At 37.1% G+C, this 25,183-nt stretch overlaps 1 protein-coding gene across 1 annotated transcript in view; it reads right to left on the minus strand.

Moving 5' to 3' along the window:
• The window catches only part of DTHD1 (death domain containing 1), a gene marked incomplete at its 5' end in the record, with an annotated part of 57,511 nt that extends 37,460 nt beyond the window's left edge, over window positions 1-20,051 (minus strand). Inside the window, 5 exons of the mRNA XM_081100027.1 lie at window positions 7,298-7,542; window positions 9,280-9,459; window positions 12,453-12,783; window positions 16,970-17,585; window positions 19,781-20,051. Coding sequence (XP_080956153.1) covers window positions 7,298-7,542; window positions 9,280-9,459; window positions 12,453-12,783; window positions 16,970-17,585; window positions 19,781-20,051 — 1,643 coding nt within the window. The remainder of the gene's footprint in view (window positions 1-7,297; window positions 7,543-9,279; window positions 9,460-12,452; window positions 12,784-16,969; window positions 17,586-19,780) is intronic.
• Between the last annotated feature and the right edge of the window lie 5,132 nt (window positions 20,052-25,183).

Genomic DNA, 25,183 nt, shown 5'->3' on the forward strand with positions numbered 1-25,183 from the left:
GAAAAAACAATCCTAAAATGCATATAGAACCAAAAGAGAACCTGAATAGCCAAAGTAGTCATAAGCAAGAAAAATAAAGCTGTAAGCATCACACTTCCTGATTTCAAAATATATTGTAAAGCTACAGTAATAATAACAGTATGATACTGACATAAAAACAGACATATAGACCAATTGGAACAGGATTGAGAGCCTAGAAACAAGTCCACACTTCTATAATGGACTGATCTTTGACAAGGATGCCAAAAACACAATAGAAAAAGGATACTCTTTACTAAATGGCTTTGGGAAAACTGGGCATACACATGCAGAAGAATGAAATTGGACTCCTTTTTGAAACCATATACAAAAATTAACGTGGATTAAAGACTTGAATGTGATGACATTGCCTGAGGATGATGTAAGAGTTTACATACAGAACTTGAAGGAATTCTAAAAAAATATATATTAGAAATAATGAGAGGGTTTAGAAAGATGCTGGCTTCAATACCATTGCAGAAAATCCACTATATTCATTTATAAATGTATCTCCAACAAATAAAAAGCAAAAAAAAAATTAAATGCTATTTTTAATAGCAGCCTAAACTATCAAGTATCTAGGAATATCTAGCAAAGCCTGTGTGTATGGCAACTTTTCTAACACTTCATTGGGAAACAGAGAACTACACAAATAGAAGCATATACTAGTATTATTATAATAGATAGAAACTCTCAATATGGTAAATATTTTATTTTCCCCCAAAATTGGCCTATAGGTCAGAGGCAATTACAATAAAAATCCCAACATTTGTTCTGTGGACCTTGACAAACTGATTCTATTTTATATAAATGGGAACATTACCAAAAAAAAAGTTCTCCTAAAGAAGAACATGATATCATTTAACTACCAGATAGCAACTTATAAAGCTGTAATTATTAAAACAGTATTAGATTTGCTCAAAACTATATTTAAAAACTGGTCAGTGGAATAGTTCAGAATAAGGAAATTTGTTATTTGACAGAGGAAGCATTGCAGATTGTTGGTTAAAGGAAGAACCATTCAATAGCAATGCTGGGAGAATATGTTAGCCACACGGAAAATTAAATTCCCACATCACACTGTATGCAAAAATCATCAATTTCAGATGAATTGTAGCCATATAAAATTCAAACCTTTAAAATTATGTGATAACAAAGATGAACATTTTTGTAATTTCAGGAAATGGAAGATTTTAGCATCAGGACAAAAAGCACTAATCATTAAAAAAAATGTAATAAATTTGGCACATAAATATGAAAATACAGGCCACAAAATGACAAAGGATTAGCATTGAGAATATAATAAGAAACACTACAAATCAAGGTAAAATTTTTAAAATGAGCAAAGAAATTAACAGATATTTCACATATAAGAAAACACAGATGTCTAACCAAAGAAATTCTGAAAGACATCATTTTCATTATAATCAAAACAGTGCAGTTTAAAAACATATGAGATTCATTTTACACCTATTAAATTTTCAAAATTATAAAATCTGACAATATGCAAGGCTGGAGAAGATGAGGAGCAATGGGAGGAGACTGTAATTTCGTTCTAACATTTGGTAAAACTTGTAAAATTGAACATGTGCATGCCCTATGGCTCAGCTCTTCATTTTCTAGGTATTTACTCTGAAGAAGTACTTGCTCAAATATACTTTGAGTCAAGAATTGATATAACAGCACTATTTGTGTTAGCAAAAAAAAACAAATAAAACTGATAACAGAAAGAACCTAAATGTCCATTAGTAAGAAAGTAGATAAAGTAGCAGTTATTCAATAGAATTTTATAAAGACGTGAAAATGAATGTCCACAACTCTAAATGAAAAGGCAAGACTATAAGACTATCCACAGTAGGACACCATTTTTACTTTTATCAAGCATAGACAACGCCAAATAAGACACTGTATAGAGATGAATAAAAATATGTGATAAACTAAAATAAATATAAGCAAAAGAATGATTAAAAATTTCCAAATATGTTTAAATTTGGTATGGATGAAGAGCAATTATGTAACGAGGCTGAGGATGAAATAGGGGAACAGCAGGTAAGGACACACAATTGTAGGGGTAATATCCAATTTCTTTAGTTATGTGGTAGCTTTACCAGTTTGTCCATTTTATTATTATATTATTTGACATGTATTTTAAAAAAATTCTTGTGTATGATTCACATATTACATTTGAATAAAATAATTTTGAATACAATAGCATTAAATAGAAATGACCATTTTTTTAAGAGCTACTCTTTCCTTGTAACTCTTTAAAATATTTCTTGGATAGTGTGGAATGTTTCTATTTAATAAATTTTCCCTTTCGTTACTCTCAATAAATCTTTTCTGGCTCACAATGAAATGACTTTCATCTTTCCCCCAGAAATCATTCAGACATGCAGGAATGTAAAGCAATAAAGACTTTAATTTTCATAGTCAGACTATGTTTTGGCCTCCACCAGTTTTTATCTTTTTATGTTATGAGGCATGGATTTCTTCACCGTGTTTCTATTTCCATAGAAAATGTTCAACTGGCTTTCACCCTTTGAGGAATGCATGTTAGATAAAGAGTGATATAGATTCTCATTTGATTATTTTATGCTCCACTAGATGGAGAAAAATACATCTACCATATTTAGCACTGATAATAATTATGTCAATTTAGCATTATCAAAAGTACAGAGAAATTACCCTGGCTGGTATGGCTCAATGGTTGAATATCAACCTATGAACCAGGAGGCCATGGTTCAATTCCTGGTAAAGGCATATGCCTGGATGGCGGGTTAGATCGCCAATGTGGGGCATGTAGGAGGCAACCAATGATTCTCTCTCTCATCATTGATGTTTCTATCTCTCTCTCCTTTCCTCTCTGAAACCAATAAATACATATATTTTTTTAAATGTATTGCTTTTAAAAATAGTAGAGAAAATAATAATATAATTTACATTTCCACAAATTTGCTCATTAATTTTGTTGTTTCACTTAACATTTTTTGAGTACGTACTAAGTTATACTTTTGCTGACTGATGATAAATGAAAAAAGGAACTTGATACTACAGTAAGATAGGCTATGCATAAGGAATGGGGCTGACACAGAGGCGCAATCAGTCCCTCTGGAGGAAATGAAAATCTTGGTGGGGGGAATATCCTAGATATGAAAACAAGTAAAAAGAATCTGAAAATGCTAGAATGCTCTTATCTCCCCAGGGAAGTGATTCTATTGATATTCCCACCCTGGTCAGCCTCCCCCTCCACAACAACCAGGTGTGTGGGGGCTGATGCTTAACATATATTGAGGCACATTAGATACAGGCTCCAGCTGTTAGCTGGAACTAAGTCATAATGCTGGAATCCCAAAAGGGCAGCATTGACCATGAAATGAGAAACTACAAAAACAACCTACATCTCTGAACATTGGTGCAAGAAAGCAACAACAAAGAAGCACATAAAAACTGCTCCCAGTGGAAGGGAAAGGAAGAAGAAAATTTGATCTGATTAAAAATTATAACCAATATTTAGAAAGGAATTTCTAAGGGCAAGAGAATGAAATTAGTATGAGAGATAATGTACTAGATTATAGCATGCTAATAGACATGATAGGAATCATTATGCTAATAGGTGATAGAATAATCTGAGTGAGATCACAAAATGAATATGTTTACAATGACTAAAGTTTTAAAGGAATACATAGAAAGTGTAATGAAAAAGAAAAAGAGGAGCTTGGAAAAGAAAGCTTTTTTAAATTTAGCCAGTCTTTTTAAATGAGGATTATAGTGATTGAAATGAACAGTTTAAACAACTGATGAGAAAGTTGGTAATATATATGATCAATCTACAAAAATTACCCCAAATGCAACATATAAAATATTAAAGATTAAGATATTATATTTTACCCATTTATATTTATTTAATATAATTGATTATTGTATTTACATCAACTTTTTAATGTCACTGTGCTACTTTCTTTTTTTCTTTGTTATCTCTTTACTATAAGAACTTTTCCTTTTTTCTTTTTCACTTTGCTTTTAGCTTTATATTCAATACCAGATTTTTTAAAAAAAATCTCTTACATTTTACTTAATCAAGTCAGTTCATTAATTTTATTTATTTATTTTGTTAAGAATATGTGAGTAGTACATTATTATGAGCCCTTATATTTTAAAAAAGGGAAAAACTCCTTTGTTGGTGAAAACCCTGATTCCACATCTTCCCTTCAAAATTTTGAAAATTTTATTCCGTTTTTTCCCCTTGGTTTTTAGTGTGACAATGAATGAGGCTGAGGCTACACTGATTTTATGCCTTCTTTCATTAAGTGTCTCTGCTGAATGGATGCTGATAGAATTATATTTTATTTAAACAGGCATTTCAGTTTTCCATGTTATGTCTTTTCTTTTTCATAAATTTTGCCTAGTAATCATTCAGTACTTTCTGACTCAAGGTTTTAATCAGAATCAGAAAACTGATTAATCCTTTGATTAATCCTTTTGTGGCTGCTTGGATATCTTCTTTGATTGTACCTTTAATTATTAGGTTACATCACTTCAAATGATTTCTTATCATACTTTGCCCCTTTTCATCTCAGTTTATCATCTTTGTATCTCAGCCTGTTGTTCTTTCTTTTTTATTTTATTTTTAATTATAGTTTACATTCAATATTATCTTATATTTCATCCTGTTGTCCTTTCATCTACTCCTGGTCTATTCCGATGTCTGTTTCTTGGAAATTTTGCTTCCTGGATACTACTAAACGTACAAAATAGAATTCTCTGGTATTCTTCAGGTAACTATAATTCTCGCTCTGTGAAAGCCAGGATGATGCTTTTTCTTCGTTTCTGTTTTTGTTTGTTTGTTTTGTTCTTCTTTTAAAATCTTGGTATTGATTGGTATTTTTTTTTTTTCTCTTAAGACAGCAAGTAGGATTTTGTGTTTTTATCTTTGGATGAGTATTTGTCTACTCACTTTCAATTCAATAGCCATTTGAATCTCTTTCTCAGATTTGGATGGCAGATCCATGTGCATAATTTTTAAACCAATTTTCGGTGTTTAGTCATTTTTACTGAGTATAATTCCTCTGGACCGATGTGTAGCCTTCTCTTACCTATGCTAACTGGATTTCCACTGCTTTGAATCAACCGAGTGTATGAAAGGTGCCACCCTCAGCATGCATTTTTATTAGGGCTCTTATCGCCTCTATCTTTATCCGTATGCTTGTGGGAATTTCATTTTTGACAATGCAACAGGCTACCTCCAATTTCTCTCTACATTCTGTTCTATTGTTCCTGAGGGATATGGAAATATAACCAAGGACGGGCAAAGAAACATTGGTCTAATCACTTCCAAAAATGATATATGTGTATTGCAGAGATAAATGTATATTTTCATTGGTATGTGGAAATCAGATAATAGGGGACAGGCAAACTATTACTTCTATCATATTTCTGGAAAATGGTATTGCTTTGTTTTATGATGTAAAGTACATGTCAGTCACAAATTATTTTTATTAATCCTTTGCTGTGTACTCTACAGATGGTATAAATACTCTAGCAACAAATTACTAGTCAGAATCAATTTTTATGGACAAGTTCTTATATTTGAAATAGATAAATATATGTTATATATGTATTTTAGGGAATATTTAAAAGGGAATGTCTTAATCTATTAGACTGATACATTTTAAATTAGAAGTTTCTGGATATATCTGCTTAAAATCTTACTTTACTATGACATATAGGTACATGGGTTAATGAAATTGCCACTGGGATATATACCAGTATGTGTTATACATATTTCTGGCAAATGGAGCTTATACACATATATATCCCAAGTAATGAAAGTATGTGTAACTGGATTGTGCCTATATTTCTATGCTCTCTCTCACTTATCTAACACTAGGAAAAGTTTGATTTATTCTCCCAGCCAAAACCCAGCATTCCACTATTGCCAACACAGGGGAAAGAACAATGACCCACTCCTCCATTTCTAGCCTTGCATCTTTAAACTAAATAAATAATGGCTACTTGGAGCCATGACTACAAATAGGGCGATCTGGGCCCACACCTAGGTTGCACTGCTTCATAGGCATAGCTAGTTTGTGCAAGTGCTTAATCTCAGTCTTCTCACTAATAAAACAAAGATGAGATGGTAAGGAGATTGGATGAGATACTATACATAAGGGACCTGGCACATACTAGTTTCTCAATTAATAGTAGCTATTTCTATTAAATGTCTGAAATGGTTTCTCCTTCTGTTTTTTTAAAAAAATTCTTTTTAGAACCAGGAAATAGAAAGATTCCTTTCTACTTTTTTCATTAAGAAGATAAAATAAGTATTAAATGAAAGACAGGAGTTTAGATCAGGAGTACTATTATTCAGTGTACCTTATTCAGTGTTAGCATTTCATTTGCAATTTTATTTCTGGCTGGGAGCTCAATATATATTTGTCTTATTGGTGGGGATTTTGTTTAATTATAAACATCAGGAGAGGAAGGAAACCACCTATATGGTAAATATAGACTCAAATTTAATTTGTTGGAAAAGGTCAAGTTAATCTTTTCCCTATATTTACAGAATACTCCTAAATACAGAAATTAAAATCACCATACCACATCTTTGTAATTAATCATATCAAATTCTTTGAAAGTCAGGATTAATTTTGCCTGTTTTGTATCGTATAGCATACTGTTGGGCCCATTACAGCATAAAATCATTACCCTTTATGGATCCACATTTTATTTCTATACTAGAGGCCCAGTGCCTGAAATTCATGCACAGGGGAGGAGGAGGGAGGGTCCCTCACCCCAGCCTATGAGATCGGGCCTAAACCGGCAGTCGGACATCCCTCTCGCAATCCAGGACTACTGGCTCCTAACTGCTTGCCTCATTGCCTCTAACCACTCTGCCTGCCTGCCTCATCTCCCCTAACCACTCACCTGCCTGCCTCATTGCCCCTAACCACTCTGCCTGCCTTGCCTGATTGCCCCTAACCGCCTCTGCCTGCCTGCCTGATTACCCCTAACTGCTTGCCTGCCTGCCTGATCGCCCCTAACCACCTCTGCCTTGGCCCCCACCGCTGTGGCTTGTCTGGAAGGACATCCAGAATGACGTCCAGAAGGTCATTTGGCTGTCAGGTCTAATTAGCATATTATGCTTTTATTATTATAGATTTAAAATTTCATAATATTTTAATGCTGATATTTAAATACAAGACATTTGATTACATTTTTCAAGCATTTATGTTTCTTGGTTTACCATCAAGTCAGTTAGAGATATGAGGATCTAACTCACCGGTTGAAGTATAAAGAAACCATCGTTTTTGTTGTGGTAGTGGCTCTTCTATTATGATCTGTCTCAGACCCAAAATTTTTTTTATCAGGGTGTGAAGAACAAGGTAGGCATACAATGACTGGCTTCTGGAAAGGATGTGTGGATGGGTGCTGCACATGAATCAGAGGGCTGGTGGATAGTACGGAGTAGGAAGTATCTTGCTGTGTTTTTAAATATGCCACCAGAGATGGGTCAACTGGTTGGATCTAAACAAATAAACAAACAAAAATATATATATATATATAGGTTGTCCCACCCAAAAATATATACACACTAACAGCTGATAACTCAATTTTCACTCCTTTTTAGGTTTAACTGATTTGACATAATGGGTGAAGCCAGACTAAGCTTTGAACAAAGAAAATTTATCCTAAAGTGCCCTTAGACTTTTTTTTTATGGGGATACATAAAAGGTAAAGTTTATGGTACAAACCCAGCAACAGCCCACAAATTGAGGGCACACAAATACCAAGTGAAGTGATTCCTGATGTTTGTGATTCCATTACTTCACTTTATCAGCAGTGCCTGGACCAGAACGGTCATCAGTTTGTAAACAGGCACAGACAAAAAAATTATTCCTTTCTGTAGATGATTTTAAATTTTGAAAATGAACTATCCTATATAAAAAAAAGGCTAAAATCAAATTGTCCCCTTGACCGGGAGTTCGACCGGGGATGGGGCCGGCTGGCCAACGGCCCACGACCCCTCCAGCCCTCCAGCCTGGCCAGCCTGGCCCAATCAGCCCCGATTGGAGTGGGGGGCCAGCAGGACCCCACCCATGCACAAATTCATGCACCGGGCCTCTAGTATGTTAATGAACACTTTATAATCATTCAAAGTGTGTATACATTTGGGGGGACACCTTGTGTACATATATATTCCTATATTTAATTAGCAAAAGATGTAAAGTATCAGCATATTTGTAAACCAGTTTTCTGAAACTTTGAAGGAATGTAGTTTTAATATATCTCTCTATACATTGTTGGCTGAATCAATACTGCATTAATTTATAAAAAAGCACAACATTTAGTCCCTTTTTACAAAGTCTTTGTGAAATCTAGTTTCCCTGTCCTTTTTTATAAATAACTGAGAAACACTCTTAATTGTAGGCAACAAAATGACCTAGAAAACAAAATAAGCATTTTACGTAATTTCTAATTAAAACTATTGTTAGATCAAGTGATCCTTAGAAACTATAAACAGAAGACTATTTACTTAAGTGTTTTCTCTCACATAAGGAAACGCTGCTTCAGCTAATAATAAAATAGCTAGCATAATTCCAAAATTTCAAAGTTTATGAAAACTATTTATAAAATTAATTATTCATAATATCTTTTAGTTAAAACTTTTCTTCTTCGCTTACCTTTTGCGGTAACAACTGGGAGAAACAGAAGCACCTGGGGAAGAGTTGAGGCCAGAAGTTCGGGGTAAACTGAGAAATGCATTTTCTAAAATATGCACTGATATAGCATTGCTCACCTTCGTATATATTGAATTCTTTAACAGTCTAAAACAGTCTTCCCCAGAACAACTTTTTTATAATTACATATAACCAGACTTTCAAAATCACAAATATTTTAATGGACTAGCCTCTTTTTTGCTTCTGAGGTGGAAATCTTGAATCATATGAATGTCCAGTGCCTGGCATCAATCCTATCATGCTCAACATGTATTTTTGTTCATAACCGTCATAAACAAAACAAATACAAAAACCAGCTAGAAAAAATCTTTCAAATAAAGTGGAGATTCATTTTGCCGTGAGATTCAGTATGTTCCAAATCATCATTTTATTACTAAAAACACTGTATGTTAGGTGGTTAAAAGTATCAGAGAAGAATTCATTTACTGTTTTATTAAATATTTTGATCTTCTTCATCTTTTAGGACCAGGTTTGATGACTCACACACTCTATAAGAAGGAAATCACCAGTTATTAATATTTACCTTTAATTGCACCAGCACAGGTGAGCCGAAAACTCCCGGAGGGTAATGCAGGGATATCCGCGAATCCATGCTTGGCTTGAGAGTGAGGCCTTTCTTTGTTACTGTGAAGGACTCTTTCTTTAAACAGGACACGACAGAGAAGATACCCAACTTGTAAACTTTCACTTCAGCACAGGTCCCCTGTGTGATTGAAGGACAGTAGGACAACGACATTAGCACAGCACTGTTCTTACATGCTCTGTGGCTGTGAAAAAAATCTACATGCTGTCCCTGTACTCGCCCAGAACTGAACATAGGCAACCAGGAATTTCTCAGTTTTGAGCTACATAACAGAAAAGAGAAGATGTCAGTTTATTTTTTAATTTAAAATAAATCCTAAAGAGAAAATGTATATGTGCAATGAGCAATCACATTCAGTATTTTTAACAATTAATTACTTCTGGAATCCCATCCTCCTTAAGTTCACCAGAATGGACTTTAAATATTGGCCTTTATCCAGAAGATTCAACCCTGCTTTAGGACTGAAATTTCATTGGGTACTTTCCATACACATGATAGCACCGGTACCGTCAGCAAATTCTTCCTTCTGACAACTCAATCTCTTAGTAAAGTCATTTTCTCTACTTCTGTCCTCCATACAGTAGGAGCAGTTAACTACAAAGAATGACATTTGTGTTTCATTTTTATATAGTGATATTTAAATTTCAAGCCTTTTTTATCACATAAAAGAAACTGTACATAAATGAAAACAGAATTATCTACTCATATAATCTCCGGTGCTTAGAATGAGAAGGAAGACTTAGAAGCAATTTGATCTATTCATGCTTTCCTGAGCACCAGCCGGGCTCCGCCCTGGTGTGAGTGGATAATCAGGCAGACACACAAACATTTCAGGGACAATCACAATGCAAACTAATCTATCATTTGAAAACTGACTAAGGAAAATATTTCGCAATATCACTGCATGACTCCGTCGCTGGGAAAATTCAGGGCATGGTGAATGTCCCTAATTGGCTGGAGGGAATATGGTGAAAGGTAAGAAAGTGTTCTGGGAACCAGTGGTAGTTGGCCTGTATCTCAGGCACATCTGGCAGATGTTAGGCAACAGGAAGGGTTGTTGATCAAGGGAGTGTCATGAACAGAGCTCTGATGGTGGTTCATCCGACTCTGGAGTTAGAATTCTTAAATGTCATATGAACCACATGAACATTTGGAAGGAATCCAGAGCTTAAATTGTCTTGAGCTAAAAATAGAGATAACTAGTACTAGAATATTCTAAAGAGAAAAGTATATGCTTTTCTTTTATTCCAGTAGACAATGGTGTTCTCTCTCTCTCTCTCTCTCTCTCTCTCTCTCTCTCTCTCTCATTATTCATTTTTTTAAATATATTTTATTGATTTTTTTTACAGAAAGGAAGAGAGAAGGATAGAGAGTTAGAAACATCGATGAGAGAGAAACATCAATCATCTGCCTCCTGCACACCTCCTACTGGGGATGTGCCCACAACCAAGGTACATGCCCTTGACCAGAATCAAACCTGTGACTTTTCAGCCTGCAGGCCGACGCTCTATCCACTGAGCCAAACCGGTTAGGGCTGATTATTCATTTGCTAAACATCTTGTGTACCTACTTTGTGAAAACCACATGTACCTGAGCACTTTTTGCTTCTATGTCAGGCAGAATGGCCAAGATTAAAAAGCCCAAATCAAGAGCTGTTATCCTTACAGGCTTCCTAGACTAAATATAACATGTATTAGTTGCATAAGTTGGAGTAAATAATGAGAACAGGCTTAGCTTTCATATTTAACTGTATATCCTTATTTGTAAATCAGAAAAGACCAACCCAGAAAAAGTAGAGATGTGTTACAAAGAATTTCTTGTATACACGGAATGTTTTCACATTTATGCCCTGCCCTCCTCTTCAAATAATGACAATTTACATAAAGCAAAAAAAGGACAAATATTTAAATTGTTTCAAAGTAAGTTCACTGGCCCACAGAAGTTTCTTAAATTTTTGTTCCCATCAAATCTATGCTAAGTTTAGTAATTGGGAATATTCTTTCTTCAAAATGTATGGATTTGTGGCCATAGAATTATACAGTAAAGTGTACGATGGGGGGGGAAAAAAGATCATTTTTAACTGCTAGCATGTGTTTTAGGCTTCCTTTTATCTTTTTAAGTGTACAATAGTTTTTCATTTTGTCCTTATGACCCTATCAGGTAGATGTTATTATTTGTTCATTTTCCAGATGAAGAAATTGAGTCATAGCAAGGTTACATAATTTACCAAAGTTCACATAGCAAGAAAGTATATGAACCACATTTGAATCCTACACAATCCACATCCTAACAACCACGTATACTGTCCTTCATATATGAACTAAATACAATTTATAGACTAAAAATTATCTCAGCATACACACACATGCACAGTTGTTCATTTTAACATAATTTTCCAACCCATGACTGATAATAATAAAGCTACTATCATCTGGGGACTCTAACATTCTTAAATTTTGCAGAGATCCGTCACAGTGAAAACGTTAGTCTAAAGCCCGGCTGGCATGGCTAAGTGGTTGAATGTCGACCTATGAACCAGGAAGTCACAGTTTGGTTCCCGGTAGGGGCACATGCCCAGGTTGCGGGCTTGACTCCCAGTGTGGTGCATGTAGGAGGCAGCCGATCAATGATTCTCTCTCATCATTAATATTTCTATCTCTCTTTCCCTTTCCCTTCCTTTCTAAAATCAATAAAAATATATATTTTTAAAAATGTTAGTCTAAAGCTAGTCTGACAAAGACATGAAGTTACTTAAGCCATGGTGTTGGTTTTGTTAACCACGTAAAAACATTTGCTGTGTCCTAGACCCAAGTTCTCCATCCCTCAGTTTGGCCAGTAATTTCTGTTCTTTGATCTTTGTGACTTTAGAGATCCTCAGAATTATACAATAAAGCGTACCATGGAAAAATTATAATTTTAACTCCTAGCATGTGTAATTTCTGTTCTTTCTGCTCTTTGTGGCAAAAAAAAAAAAAGGTGAATGCACTAGAATAAATCTCTGAGCCCTTCCATTTGTTACTAATGAGTAATTATAGCTATACTACAATCTGGTAGTGTAAGCAATATTTAGAGAAGGAATTAAACAGTGTAGATATAGCCAATGATTTACCAACCTTATAATTTCCTCTCATTCCATCCAGGGAACTTGGGGTTAGGTAACTTGACTGAAGGTTTATGTCAGACATTTTCACCATGATGTCTTTGTAATTTCCCCTGTAACATGCGGTAAATGGAATTGCAATGCATATTGGAAATGGAATTCTCATTTCCATATTTGAGCACTCAATAGTGATGACATTGCTGACCAACTCTTCATTATCACTCACTATCAAAGAACTCATGCTGTTAATTATTCGGCATTCTAGGTGTTGTAGAAGGTATGAAGGCGCTGTGATGTAACAAGACACTTGAGGGCCCCTATCATCACTCAGCACATCGAGATACCTGCAGGAGTGAGAAAGGACATAGTTTTTGCAAATATTTGATTTATGTATTGTATGGGTACATATATAAGAGCCTGGGCTCTAGGGTCACATTTTCTTTTGTGAATCCCAGTTCTCCGACTTACTGATGCTGTGGTCTTGGGCAATATACTCAACAATTTACTCTCTGTGCCTCAGTTTCCTCAACTATAGCATGTTATTAAAATAATAACTGATTTCATAGGAAGGCTGTGAAGATTAAATGAACTACTATAGGTTAAGTAATTAAAAAGTTGTGCCTAGCCCTAGCCAATGTGGCTCAGTTGGTTGGGCATCATCCCAAGCACCGAAAGGTTGCCCTTTGGATTCCCAGTAGGGGGGTGTGCTGGAGGCAGCCGATCGAATTTTCACTCTCACATAGATGTTTCTTTCTCTCTCCCCCTCTCCCTTCCTCTCTCTCTAAAAATCAATAAAAGTATTTTTAATCTGTACTTCGAACATCGTATTACATATGTTACTTATTATTATTGTTACTGTTTTCATTGGTGTTATTATTTAAGTGATTGATTCATCCCTCGGCTTTGTTCATGTCCCAGTATGAATTGGAAGATTGCTGAAGCTTCTTGATAAACCAATACTAACACCTGAGTATGTCTTAAGTTATGGGGGGAGTAAATGTATACCTGGTGTTGGAATTGTCTAAACATATCAGATCAACTTATGATGTTAATTCCATTTTTTAGAAAAACTGACAGAGGTACAAACGTACTGTGAATTTATGACTAATCAAGGTAATTAGAAACAGAAATAGAATATTTAAAATCCTCAAAGAATCAATCCAAAAGCATATTTTAACAGAAAGTGTATTTTAACTATGTGTGTTACTCTTGCTTTAAACCATCACCTTTGCCAAATAGTTTAGAGTATTATAGACTCAAATTCAAATTTGAGATCAGTCACTTGCTATGTTTGACCTTAAACATCAATAATTACTATTAAAATTGCTAATTTTTAGCTTTTTCTATGGGCTAGGTATTAGGCTATACATTATTTCATTTAATCCTCACACTATGAGGTCAGGTAGGTATATCATCACCCTCTCGCTATATAAAAGCCTAAGCAACCCTTACAACTGGACAACCAGCCAGTAGCTATGATGTGCACTGACCATCAGGGGGCAGATGCTCAATGCAGGAGCTGCCCCCTGGTGATCAGTGCACTCCCACAGCCAACCTCCCGCAGCTGGCCAACCTCCCACAGTCCCTCCCTGTGGCCAACCGGCCCCCATCGACCCAACTGGCCCAATTGCTGGCCAGGAAGAGGGACCCCACCCATACATGAACCCATGCACCAGGCCTCTAGTTCTACAGATAAGGAAAGTGAGGTCTAAAAATTTTAACTTTCTGAAGATTACACTGATGGTAAGCTATAGAATCAATAATTTAATCCATTCACCTTTAACACAAAAGCTCAAACTTTCTAATATAATATCATATTTCCTCAAATCATTCTAAAGTCCTGAGATTTTTATTCCTTACACACTGAAACTAATACCTCATTCACAATAGTATAAAGATTAAATGAAATAAAATTGAAATATATTTAGAGAAATCAGAGGAGCTATACAAAATATAACATTAATAATCAGGTTTAAGAGAAACCCACACCTGAAACCTATATGCTCATGTTGACCAATGTCACCCCAATAAATTTAATTAAAAATAATCAGTTTTAGAATTACCAGGTCTTAACTATTTTTCAGTTATTAGTAACTTCAATTTTATAGTGTACTTGAACATAGACATCTAAAAATATATGTTGAAATTGCAGAGAGGGTTATTTATTTGTATTTATAATCCTGAGCCCATAGAAGTAGAAGAAAATTACCCAGCCCATTGGTATGTAGAAGTATTCTCTGATGATGGTGATTATGGTAATTCAGAAAATGAGAAACATTGTCTAGTAGGATACAATGACCCAGCCTTCAAGAATGACTTCAAGAAGAATGACTCCAAGAATGACTCTCTTCTGTGCCCCAGATGAAGTAAGGTGAGGCGACCTGTAAGTGCTTTCATTCACCCTAACCCTAGTCAAAGAGATAAGGTCCAGCCTCGAAAATAATCAATGGGTTTGTTCCAGTTTTGTTTTCCTTTCAGTCTGTATATAGGAGGACAACTACACTAGAAAAAATAGACTTTTTCCCCCCCAAAAAAAGAAACTATTCAGAGAGGAATCACAACAGATTCTGTGGTAGGTGTTTTTTTTAATAACACTCATCTTTTATGTGTCAAGTGGGCCTCTGTAGCCTGAGAGATTGCAATGAATAGTCATCTTCTTAAATATGCAAGCCAAGCACAATTGGTTTGTAGGCCACAAAGAGGAAACCAGCCACTAGAAAACACCTAAAGGCGTGTGAGAGGGAGTAATGCAGCAATGACTCATGAGCGGATGCTCTGAGTCATTTCTGAATGTGAGGATCCTGAAGTGTTAATGTTTTTCTCAAGTGCAATGGGCAGCTACTTCAACAGTTGTTTTGCGGGGGTGCTAATCCTTTCGAACCATGGGGGTCTTTCATGCACTGAATGTCCTTCTGGAACACCTATAGAATTTATAAGATTTTTCAGACCTATAGCATCCTCACAGCAAAACTAGCTCAACCTCTTATTTGATAAATGAGATGACTAAAGTCAAAGTGAGCAGAGTGACTTGCCTGCGATCACAGACTCATTTGTGGTGTTGTCCTGAAATGGTACCTTGCATCTGAAAGAGCATCACACCTGGTGGCAGCGAGGGGACAAGTGAAGGTTGATCATGTGAAGGAGAAAGTGAGGGTTGTTGAGGTGAAATAAAAGAACACACTAACATTTAGCTTAGCGTGAACCTCTGCAAAGTAACATGGGACTAGGACCTTCACATGATTTTCTTATTTGAGTAATCCCAGAAAATAGATATAATTTCCTACAAAGAGGGATCAGTAATGAAGCACATTGTCCAGGGTCACAGAACTAGTTTGTAATAAAACAGGAGGTAAAATGTAAGTCTGTCTGACTCACAAACCAATGATATATATATATTTTTTCATATTCCACATTGCCTTCTAAGGGTGTTATTTTTGCTGAAACAATATAGCTTGTGAGTATTTTATTTGAACAAATAGGGGTAATTACATACTTGTATTGGGGAGATACTTCACAAAAAAAGATCAGTCTTATACACTTTTTGAAGTCACCATTTCTTTGAGAGTTTTATGGAAGCTCTGGACCAACGAGATTTAATTGGTATGAAAATATGCATTCAGGTTTAAGAACCTCCCAAAGCTCTTCCCTGATCCCTCTAGAGCTCTGCTGACAAAGAATTCATGATTATTTATAAACTAGAGGCCCGGGAGGGCAGGTGGGGAGGTCCCTCAGCACGACCTGCACCCTCTCCAATTCGGGAGCCCTCAGGGGATGTGCTACTGACAGCTTGGGCCCACTCCCTGTGGTTCTCTGCTCTCTGCAGGGCCTGCCTGCTCTACACCATGGGGATGGGCAAGGAGGCCCTGCTGGGTGCTGCCTGCAGGCCCCCCTTGCCTGCTCGCAGGTCGCCTCAGCAACCCCCCAGTAGGCCCCACCGGATGCTGCCTGCGTGCCCACTTGCCTGCTGGGCTCACATTGCCAGGGTGATGCCGCCAGCGTCCTGCCCAGCAGCTATGGGAGCCACCATCTTTGTTGTGGAGTGATGGTTAATTTGCATATTACTCTTTTATTAGATAGGATAAAATAAACCTGAGAATTTACTGAGGAATGTAAATAAATAAACCTGAGGTTGGGAAATTCTCTCCCAAATTTTGAACACTTTGCAGCCTTCTAATTTTTTTCTTATTATAATTGAAAAAAATAGTGATTATAAAGTGTCCCCATTCTGGATAATGATACAGTTTAACTACTTTCTCATATCATCAATTTCTTCCTTCTTTAAAAAGTATTTAATATGTTTGTCTCATGTTTGTCTCTGAAAGCTATAAGAAACAAACAATATTAGTAATAGCAGCCATACAAATTTTTATAGAAGTAATTTAAACTGAATTACTGATTTGCAATATCTTTTGGAGATATTAAATGTAAATATAAAATTTTATTCATGTATAAATGCTATGACTGCTAACTACAGAAACACATATGAATAGGCATAGATAAGCATCTCTCCCATTGGTTACATTTACTTACTCCTTTTCCATTATGTTGTCTTTTTGCTTTAGACTCTTTGAATCATTGGGAAGAAGACCATTTGTGCATTTATTGGCCGTATCGCATGTTATTGGGTCTGTGGTAGTCTCTTCTCTTTGGTTTTCTGAGCTCTCTTGAATTTCTCTTTCTGTTGTCTGGGTGATGTCATGTGTCTCTTCCCTGCTGCCATTCGTGTCTTCAGCAGTCACGTGTGCCATTTGTTTATAAACTCCATTTTCTGCATTATCTGGGAACATTTCGTTCTGAGACTCTTCTTGCCCTGTGACATCTCCATTCACCGATGTGTTGTTTTCTTTTTCCGCTGATTCCAAACTCATGTGTGCTTTATTTTTCTTTAATCCGTCCTGGTGCGTGTCATGACTTTCCTCCCCACTTGTGGGAGAAACAGTGGCTGTTTCTATGACATTTTGTTCCCCTCTTGCAGCAATGTCTGTTGCTTTGATATCCTGAATGGCAGACATTGTCTGCAGTGGAGTACATTCATCACGCACGCCGCATAAATTACACATCTGCTTTCCTTCTTCCTTTAGAAGTGTAGCAGTGCTCCCCAAATATTCATTTATTTTCGTGAGGCAGTCTATGAAAGTAATGATTTCTACGCACACATACACACAGAGAGACACATAAAAAGAAATGCAAAACGAAACCAAATTATGTTTCTCCCCTGACATGTAATGAGTTATGGCAAGATAACCTTAGAAACCCTACCAAGGCCCCCACTGGGCATTAAGCCAATCTCTCTCCTGAAGAAGTCATTTGTACAACTGTCATTCTCCTAACACATCTAGGAATGAGGGACAAATTGCTTTTAATCTAGTAGTAAATCAAATCCTTTTTGTTGTGAAAATTCTTTGAATATTGGAGGACATATATTTTAACCTCCCCATAGACTGTTCAAGTGAGGTCACTATCTCCCTTAGCCATGCCTTATTAGGTAAGATTTTGAGACTTATTCTTTCTCCTTTGAATGTACTATAGCCCATCAATTATCCATTTATAATTATTTGCCTAAAATTTAGCCAACACTCTAGATGAGACTTGGGTAGAGGTATACCATAGCAGCATTATTTCTGTGGGTGTGGATGCTGTATTGAGTATTTTGTTTGCTTTTATGAGAACTGGATTAGGTTGACACTATTTCTCCTGCTGAGCTTGTGATCCTTGGCAATTTTCAAATTAGTCTTTCAAAGGATAGCTCTAATTATTCTGATTCTCTGATTGGAAGCTGCAGTGGCTATTAAAACACCATTAAGAAAGTCAAGCCTCTTCACTCTAGTGTATACCCTCATCATGGATCCCCATTTCTTACCATTCTCCTTTTCATTTCTCCTCTCCTCATAGCGGGCTCACCTGACGCCTTCTTGCAGTCTTAGTAACTCTCCAGTCTTCAGAATTCAATTCTGAAGTATGCAATCTGATATGTAAGACCCCATAGCTCCGTGTTTTTAGAATCATAGATAAATCATCGTTTTACTAGTCTGGACTTAACTTTGGGATCCAGTTCTGACAACTGGTTTTTTGTCTTGTAACTGAGATCGCGTGTTTATTTTGAATATCTGTCCTGATAGCTGAGTCCTTATCATTTTCTATGAATAACAATTCAACTTAATATGTCACCTAGGAGCACATTGAGTTCTCTGCAGAGATTTGAATCCTGGCTCTGAGTTCCAGCTGATAGTCTCTGGGTCAGTTATCTTTGGATATATTTTTTCAGATGCCCACCATTGCCCTTCAGACTGAACATTATTGGCCCTAGATTCCTGAGTCATAAGACCTGCCCACTTGCCTTGACACTATATGATGTAGCATTGGATTTCATGATGCCTCCGTCTTCTGATCTAGAGTAATTGTTATCTGAGGTCATAGTCATCATTCCTGCTGTACTATACTTCTCAGCATCCAGAACTGGGCCTATTCCCAAACATTGGAACACCAAGGGGCAGGGAAATCCAATTTCATAACGCAGACCACCCTAGCCTTTCCAACTTTCTTCACTAAAGGTTCAAACTCAAATAAGTCTAAAAATAGATTATCACATTCCAATGTAGAAAAACGGCTTGTTCTGCCTCAAAGTAAGCCTGTATTTTCTTACTTCTAAGTCTTGGATCCTGCTGATAATATCTCTGCCTGGAATGCTCTTTCTTTCTTTTATTTTTTAATTAAAAATGATGTACTTTTTAAAAATTTGTATTTATTTTTTAATTTTCACCTGAGGATATTTTTCCATTGATTTTTTTTTTTTTTTTTTTTTTTTAGAGAGAGAGAGTGGAAGAGAGAGGGAAGGACAGAGAGAAACATGCAGTGAGGGAACCATTGATTGGTTGCACCCTGCGCACGCCCTGATCAGAGCCTGGGCCCAGGAGGAGCCTGCAACAGTGATACGTGCCCCTGTCTGGAATCAAACCCTCGGTCCACAGGCTGATGTTCTATTCACTGAGCCAAACTGGCAAGGGCTGCCTGGAATGCTCCTTCAAGATTCCCAGTTTCTGTTCCTTAGGCTTCAGTTTAAATATAACATTTCTTTAGCGAAATTCCCAAATTCTCACTCTAAAAATGGGACCTCACCTGCTTCTGTAGCCTTAACACATTTTATTTGGACATTTCTAATGGAACTGGCTTCATTTTTCCTTGCATTTTGGGGGTTGTCTAGTCTTACTGCCCCTATTCCGCTGTGTGTCCCTTGGGGACAGAGACTCTACCTTAGCCTTCTTTGTATGCCCCTTCACCCCTCTCAGAGTGGCTACCCAACCAACATTTCTTACAGAAATAACGAATAAAATAAATACTCGCCTTGTCTCCAGGTACATTGATTCTCCTTGTCCAGCAGGACACACAGCTGCTGGCAGGTGGAGCGCAGTGTGCCTGCTGTGTGCTCCAAGAGCTGCTGAAGGGCCCCACTGAGCTCTTGACCCAGAAAGACCACTGTGGCTGTCCACGTGGCCCCACCGGCCCCTTCACCGTGGTCATGGCCCAGGAGTGCCTGCTTCAGCATCAGGTTCTGTCTCCAAATCTGCTTCAATATTTGGCCGAGTTTACCGGAGCCTATATCTTCTGTATCCATTATATGCTCCAAGAGGGGAATGCTTCTTTCCTGCCAGCAAAGCCTAAAGGTTTAGCAAATTCAAACTTGGCAATGGTTATTTCTCCTAAAATCTAGGAGGTGATCCAAGTCAGCTAGCCAAGCACTTTCTCGAAACATAATAATTTATTCAGCTTCTTGTTGACCAGTGTGAAGTTACTAGGTAACCAAAGGAGGGGCGTTCCGCACCCTGGGTGCCATTGTGTACAGAATAGGTTAATCACGGGGATGGCGCTAACTCACACAACCCCATCCTCCATGTAAGTTTCACACTTCAGTGCCCATAGACTTCAAGGTTCAAGGGAACAAAATATAGATTCTGTGGAAAGATGAGAAGTTTATTATAAAGGTACCTTGTTTGAACAATACTGCTAATAAGATTCCTAGGTGATACTTAAAAATACTTACGAGTGAAATAATATGGTGTTTGAATTTCTTCAACATAATCTGGGAGCGTGGGGGTGGCGTATAGATGAAATAAGACTGGCTTGTAAGTTAATCATTGTTGAACCTGGCAAAGATTACACATGGGTCTTTACAATTCTAATTAGCATATATTTATAATTTTTTAATAATGAGTAATTTAAAAAATATATTCCTTTGCTGGGGCAGAGTCTATTACCATTGCATAGGTAAGTGTAATTAATAATTTCTTATATGCACGTCTGCTATCAGTTTGAGGTAGAGATACTTGGCTTCTTTACTCTCTGATAATTTCCCTCTAAGTGGATAAAATGCCCCCCTCACTAAAGTAAAGCCAACCTGCAAAGTGGCTTTCTCTGAACTAACAAGGAGTCTTCACCATATTTAATGTATTAAAATTCAGATTCTGCAAGTTCTCACCACGCTGGCCCCAAAGTTGGTGCATTGTGTGTGAGGATGGGGGTGGGAGGGAACCTGGGGATTTGCAGAGGAACCCAGAGGACCCTGCTTCCTCCTTTCCAATCCCCCTTCTCTAAGCAGGGAGGACACAGCAAGTTGGCAGAGGGCCGTGCATTCCAGACAGGCTCCCTTCTCAGAGGCACTGGAAGGAAATGAAAGCTCTCCAAAAGGAGCTGGAATGCTTCCTCCCACAGGCATTGTGTTATCTCATCCGAGGCCCTGGAGTTCTTAGAACTACACTCAGGACACCTGGAACGCAAGATGGGGAAACTCAAACCTATTGCCTAAAGAACAAGAATGAATGCCACAGGTCTAAGTCCTCCCCAAGCTGCCTGTGGTGGGAAGAGCCCGAAAGAAAAGGGAAGGAGCAGTGTGAGGCATGGTGGCTAGGATTCTCTAGGAGAAATCAGATTTTTAAGTGACCTGATTCAGTCATAATATGAGTCCATATCACATCATGAATCACATTGTTTTAATACTTTTCACCCTCTTTCAATACAAAAGACTTTCTGGTTCAATCTTCTTTTTAACTCCTGAAATATGTGTGACTCTCAATAATAAATGTATACATGGCTTTAATTCAATGCCAGTTCTGAAAACTTTCTATATCATTTACTGTATATAGTCGCTGGGAATAGGGCTTGTTAGAACTTTGGAGAGAGGCAGGCACATGAACAAATTATTAAAATACAGCTTAGACTATGTTGAAAGCTAGAGCAGAAGTATGAATAACAGAACCATAAAAGCTTTGAGGAGGAAAGCTTGAGTTCCGATTAGAAGCCTGGGAGGTGTTTGAATTAGGAGCTAAAGGATGATCAGGATGTGAGCATGCCAGACAAGGAAGGGAAGAAACACTCCAGCATAGGAAATATGATTGAAGACATCGGAGCATGAAATGACAGTGTGATCAAATAGGGGAAAGTGTGGCGTTAGAGGAGGGTTCGGTCAAGGAGTCAGGGATGTGGCAAGAGCGGAGTGTACTAATTGTGGGGAGTCAGGAGAAGTTGGAATTTTGTTTTGCAGATAAAAAAAGAGAAACTAAATATTCTTGAACCAAGTTAAAATATGATCAAACCTTTGCTGGAGGGATGCAAATGGTTTAGGTGGTTAAGAGTTAAGAGCGTGAAGGGCTATATTAGACCAGCAACAGTGCAGGCCAGGGTAGGGGATGCTTTGAGAGGGGACTTGAAGCAGAGTGAATAGAACTTACTGACCCACTGGTGAGAGGGAGATGAATAGGAAGCATTGAAAATCCATCCTTTTCATTTATTTGAGAAACAGTTATTGGTTGCTGGTGCAAGAACTGTGCTGGTAGTGGACTATGACTACAATTTTTAGTTTAGGTGACTGAACAGATGGTAAAACAAATAATTAAAGTAAGGAATTTAGAAAAAAAGAGGCTTAGTAGCTAGACAATTTGATTAATTTTGGATTTGTTGAATTTGAGATAACTCAGGAAAATTTTTTGGAATGTGTTAGAAAATTAGAAGAAAAGGCAGAATATTGGCCTATTTGACTATCATCAGTGAGTGGGTGGCGAATGATTCCCTGGAAGTGGAAGAGACCATTGGAGATCATTTTAAGCATTGAATAAAACTTATAATAAAATGCTAAATCACTGGACCAATGTACATTTTTTCCCTTTTGTTATGTAGAAAATATTCTTTCTCAGGGCAAGGGAAAAAAAAATCCCAAAATATTTCTCCTTAGCCTCATTGACATTCATTCTTCTCAAGTCTAAACTTGTTCTCTGTCTGGCTTCCCAAGAACATGTAACATTTGCAAAGTGAGACCTTCCACAAGCCACGCTGCCTCTACTTGTTAAAACAGGCATCTGTATGCTCCTGCATCTTGTTTTTCAATCAACTGATGTCACTAACCACAGAAAGAACCGACATTTGCAGGCAACATTTGTGACACCCACAGAAGTTGTTTGTAAAAATTTATCCTGATAGATTCAACATTTGATTAACACCTTCACCCTGGTTATTAGTTAGTATGACCTTTAATCCTTTCTTATACTTTTTTTAATCTAAGAATTCTGTTCTTCCACTAACATTAAAGGAATTAGTATGCAGTCTTGAATATATAATATGTTATGTAGTTGAAAAGACAACTGTTCTTTTTGATATTAAAAGCAAAATGAATAGAGACCAAATTCAAGTAAGTTGGATAGTTTGTTTATTCTCTCAGGCAGAAGATGAGTGGAATAACTCAACACAGGAAGAGAAAAACCTATCAGCAGTGAAACTTTTAGTGTCCCTCCCTCATCCCCCACCCCAAAGAGCTCGCCCTGCTCCTGCCAGATATCAACAACAAAGCACCTAGTCATAAGCCCAATCTAAATCTATGAACTTCCAATACCTCACTTTCAAGTATAAGATAACAGTCAAGGAGGGCAGGCATTTGAGAAAGACTTTAACATAATGCTAGAGATTAAAGAAACATAAATAAAGGATTTGAGAAAAATAGAGGCAACACAAAGAAGAGTAGAAAATATCATATAAATCTATAATTGACATTCTTAGAGTCTGGGACAAGAGAGGTTAATGTGCCCACAAAATAAGAAACAATTTTCTAAAAAAGGGAGCTTTCAGACAATAAGAAAGACCACACTGAAATTAAAATATGATAACATACATTTTTTTAAACTGGTGTAAGGGTAGGAAGAAGTAGTTGAGGAGTTCTCCTGGAAGGTCAAACAAAAAGACAAAGAGATGATAGGGAAAAAAGGAGGTTAAAAATATTAATGGTTCGATGCAGGTGGTCAACTTACATGAGTCCTAGAGAGAGAGAACAGAATAAAAGAAATAGTATTACAAAGTTTCCCAGAATAGAAGCACCTGAAATCTCAGACTGTAAGGCCCAGAACAATACATGCAAAGAAAGAAAAAAACAACAGTACAACTGGTCATAGTATCATGAGTATTCAAAGTACCAAGAACAAAGGTCCTAATAGCCCCCTAAAGGGAAAAAGGGTCACATTTAATGAGGAGGCATTTGCTGTCTCAACAACAACCACTGAGACCTAGAAATAAATAGAGTTGTGACTTCAATATTCTGAGGGAAACCTCTCTTGAATTTAGAATCCTGACTCCCCCAAAGTCTCATTCAACTGATGTGAGAGAGGGGGCGCGTTTTCAGGTATGCATATCAAAAAATTGGCCTCCTGTGTGTCTTTTCTTGAAAAGCCGTTAAGGGATATACTCAAATAAAAGCAACAGAGTAACAGAAGAAAAAAAAGTCAGGGAATAGAAAATCCAGCAAAGGAGAGACATAACGCAGATGCCTAAAATGAAGCCATAGGTGACAATAATGTCATGGGCCTCAAGAGCTCTAGTCCAGGTTATAGCAGCCACCTGAGTATCCCAGGAGGGCTGGAGAGCTATCTGATGTTTAACCATTTTAATAGAACATTTGCAATTCCATTGGAGATTTCTGGGAAGAATTATTGATAACCGAGCAAATGCAATAAAATGAGACAACTGATCGACTAAATTCAAAGGCAAGGGGATGCTTTGAGAGGGGATCTATAATCATAGTATACTACCCTTGCTATGCATAATATTTACATAGCCACAATAACAAAAATATTTATAGTTACTTTAACTAAAACTGTTGACATAAGTCCATTACCAGGACCTGTGGCCTTCGGCTGGGTGCAGGGGCGTGTATGTGGATAATGAGTATAGTAGTATGGGTATGAGATCAAAAAGGCTTATTTCTACAGTAGGAAGTCAAAGAATTAAAAATAAGGAGAAACTAGTATTTAGGAAACTGGAAGTAAGTGCCAGACGAAACTGCTAAAAAATTAAGTGCTGTTGCTTCTGTAGAAAGATGTGGGAGAAAGGAAAGCCACTCCTGACCTCTAGGAACTAGTCCAGAGCTATCTGTAAGGCCTTGGTGTCCACCTGTCAAACATGAAGATTTTCACAGAACATCAACATCAGACAAGGCCACTCAGTGGCCATGATTGATCAAGGCAAAATGAAAACCATTCCATAATCATATCCAAACACAGACAAGATATGAACACTGTCCAGGCCGCAAAATACCAAACATATCTTCTTCTTCTTCCAGTTACATGGGTGAGGGCTGCTTCCTACTGCATGTAGCTTTAGCATCTTCCTAGTCTGCCCTGCCCATTTACAATTTATTGAGATACTCAGTCATGGAATTATCCTCACTTTTAAACAGCATCCAATACAGAGCAGGAAACTTTCCCAAAATTA

Source organism: Myotis nattereri (genome assembly GCF_964212035.1).
Source record: "Myotis nattereri genome assembly, chromosome: 1".
Lineage (NCBI taxonomy): Eukaryota > Metazoa > Chordata > Mammalia > Chiroptera > Vespertilionidae > Myotis > Myotis nattereri.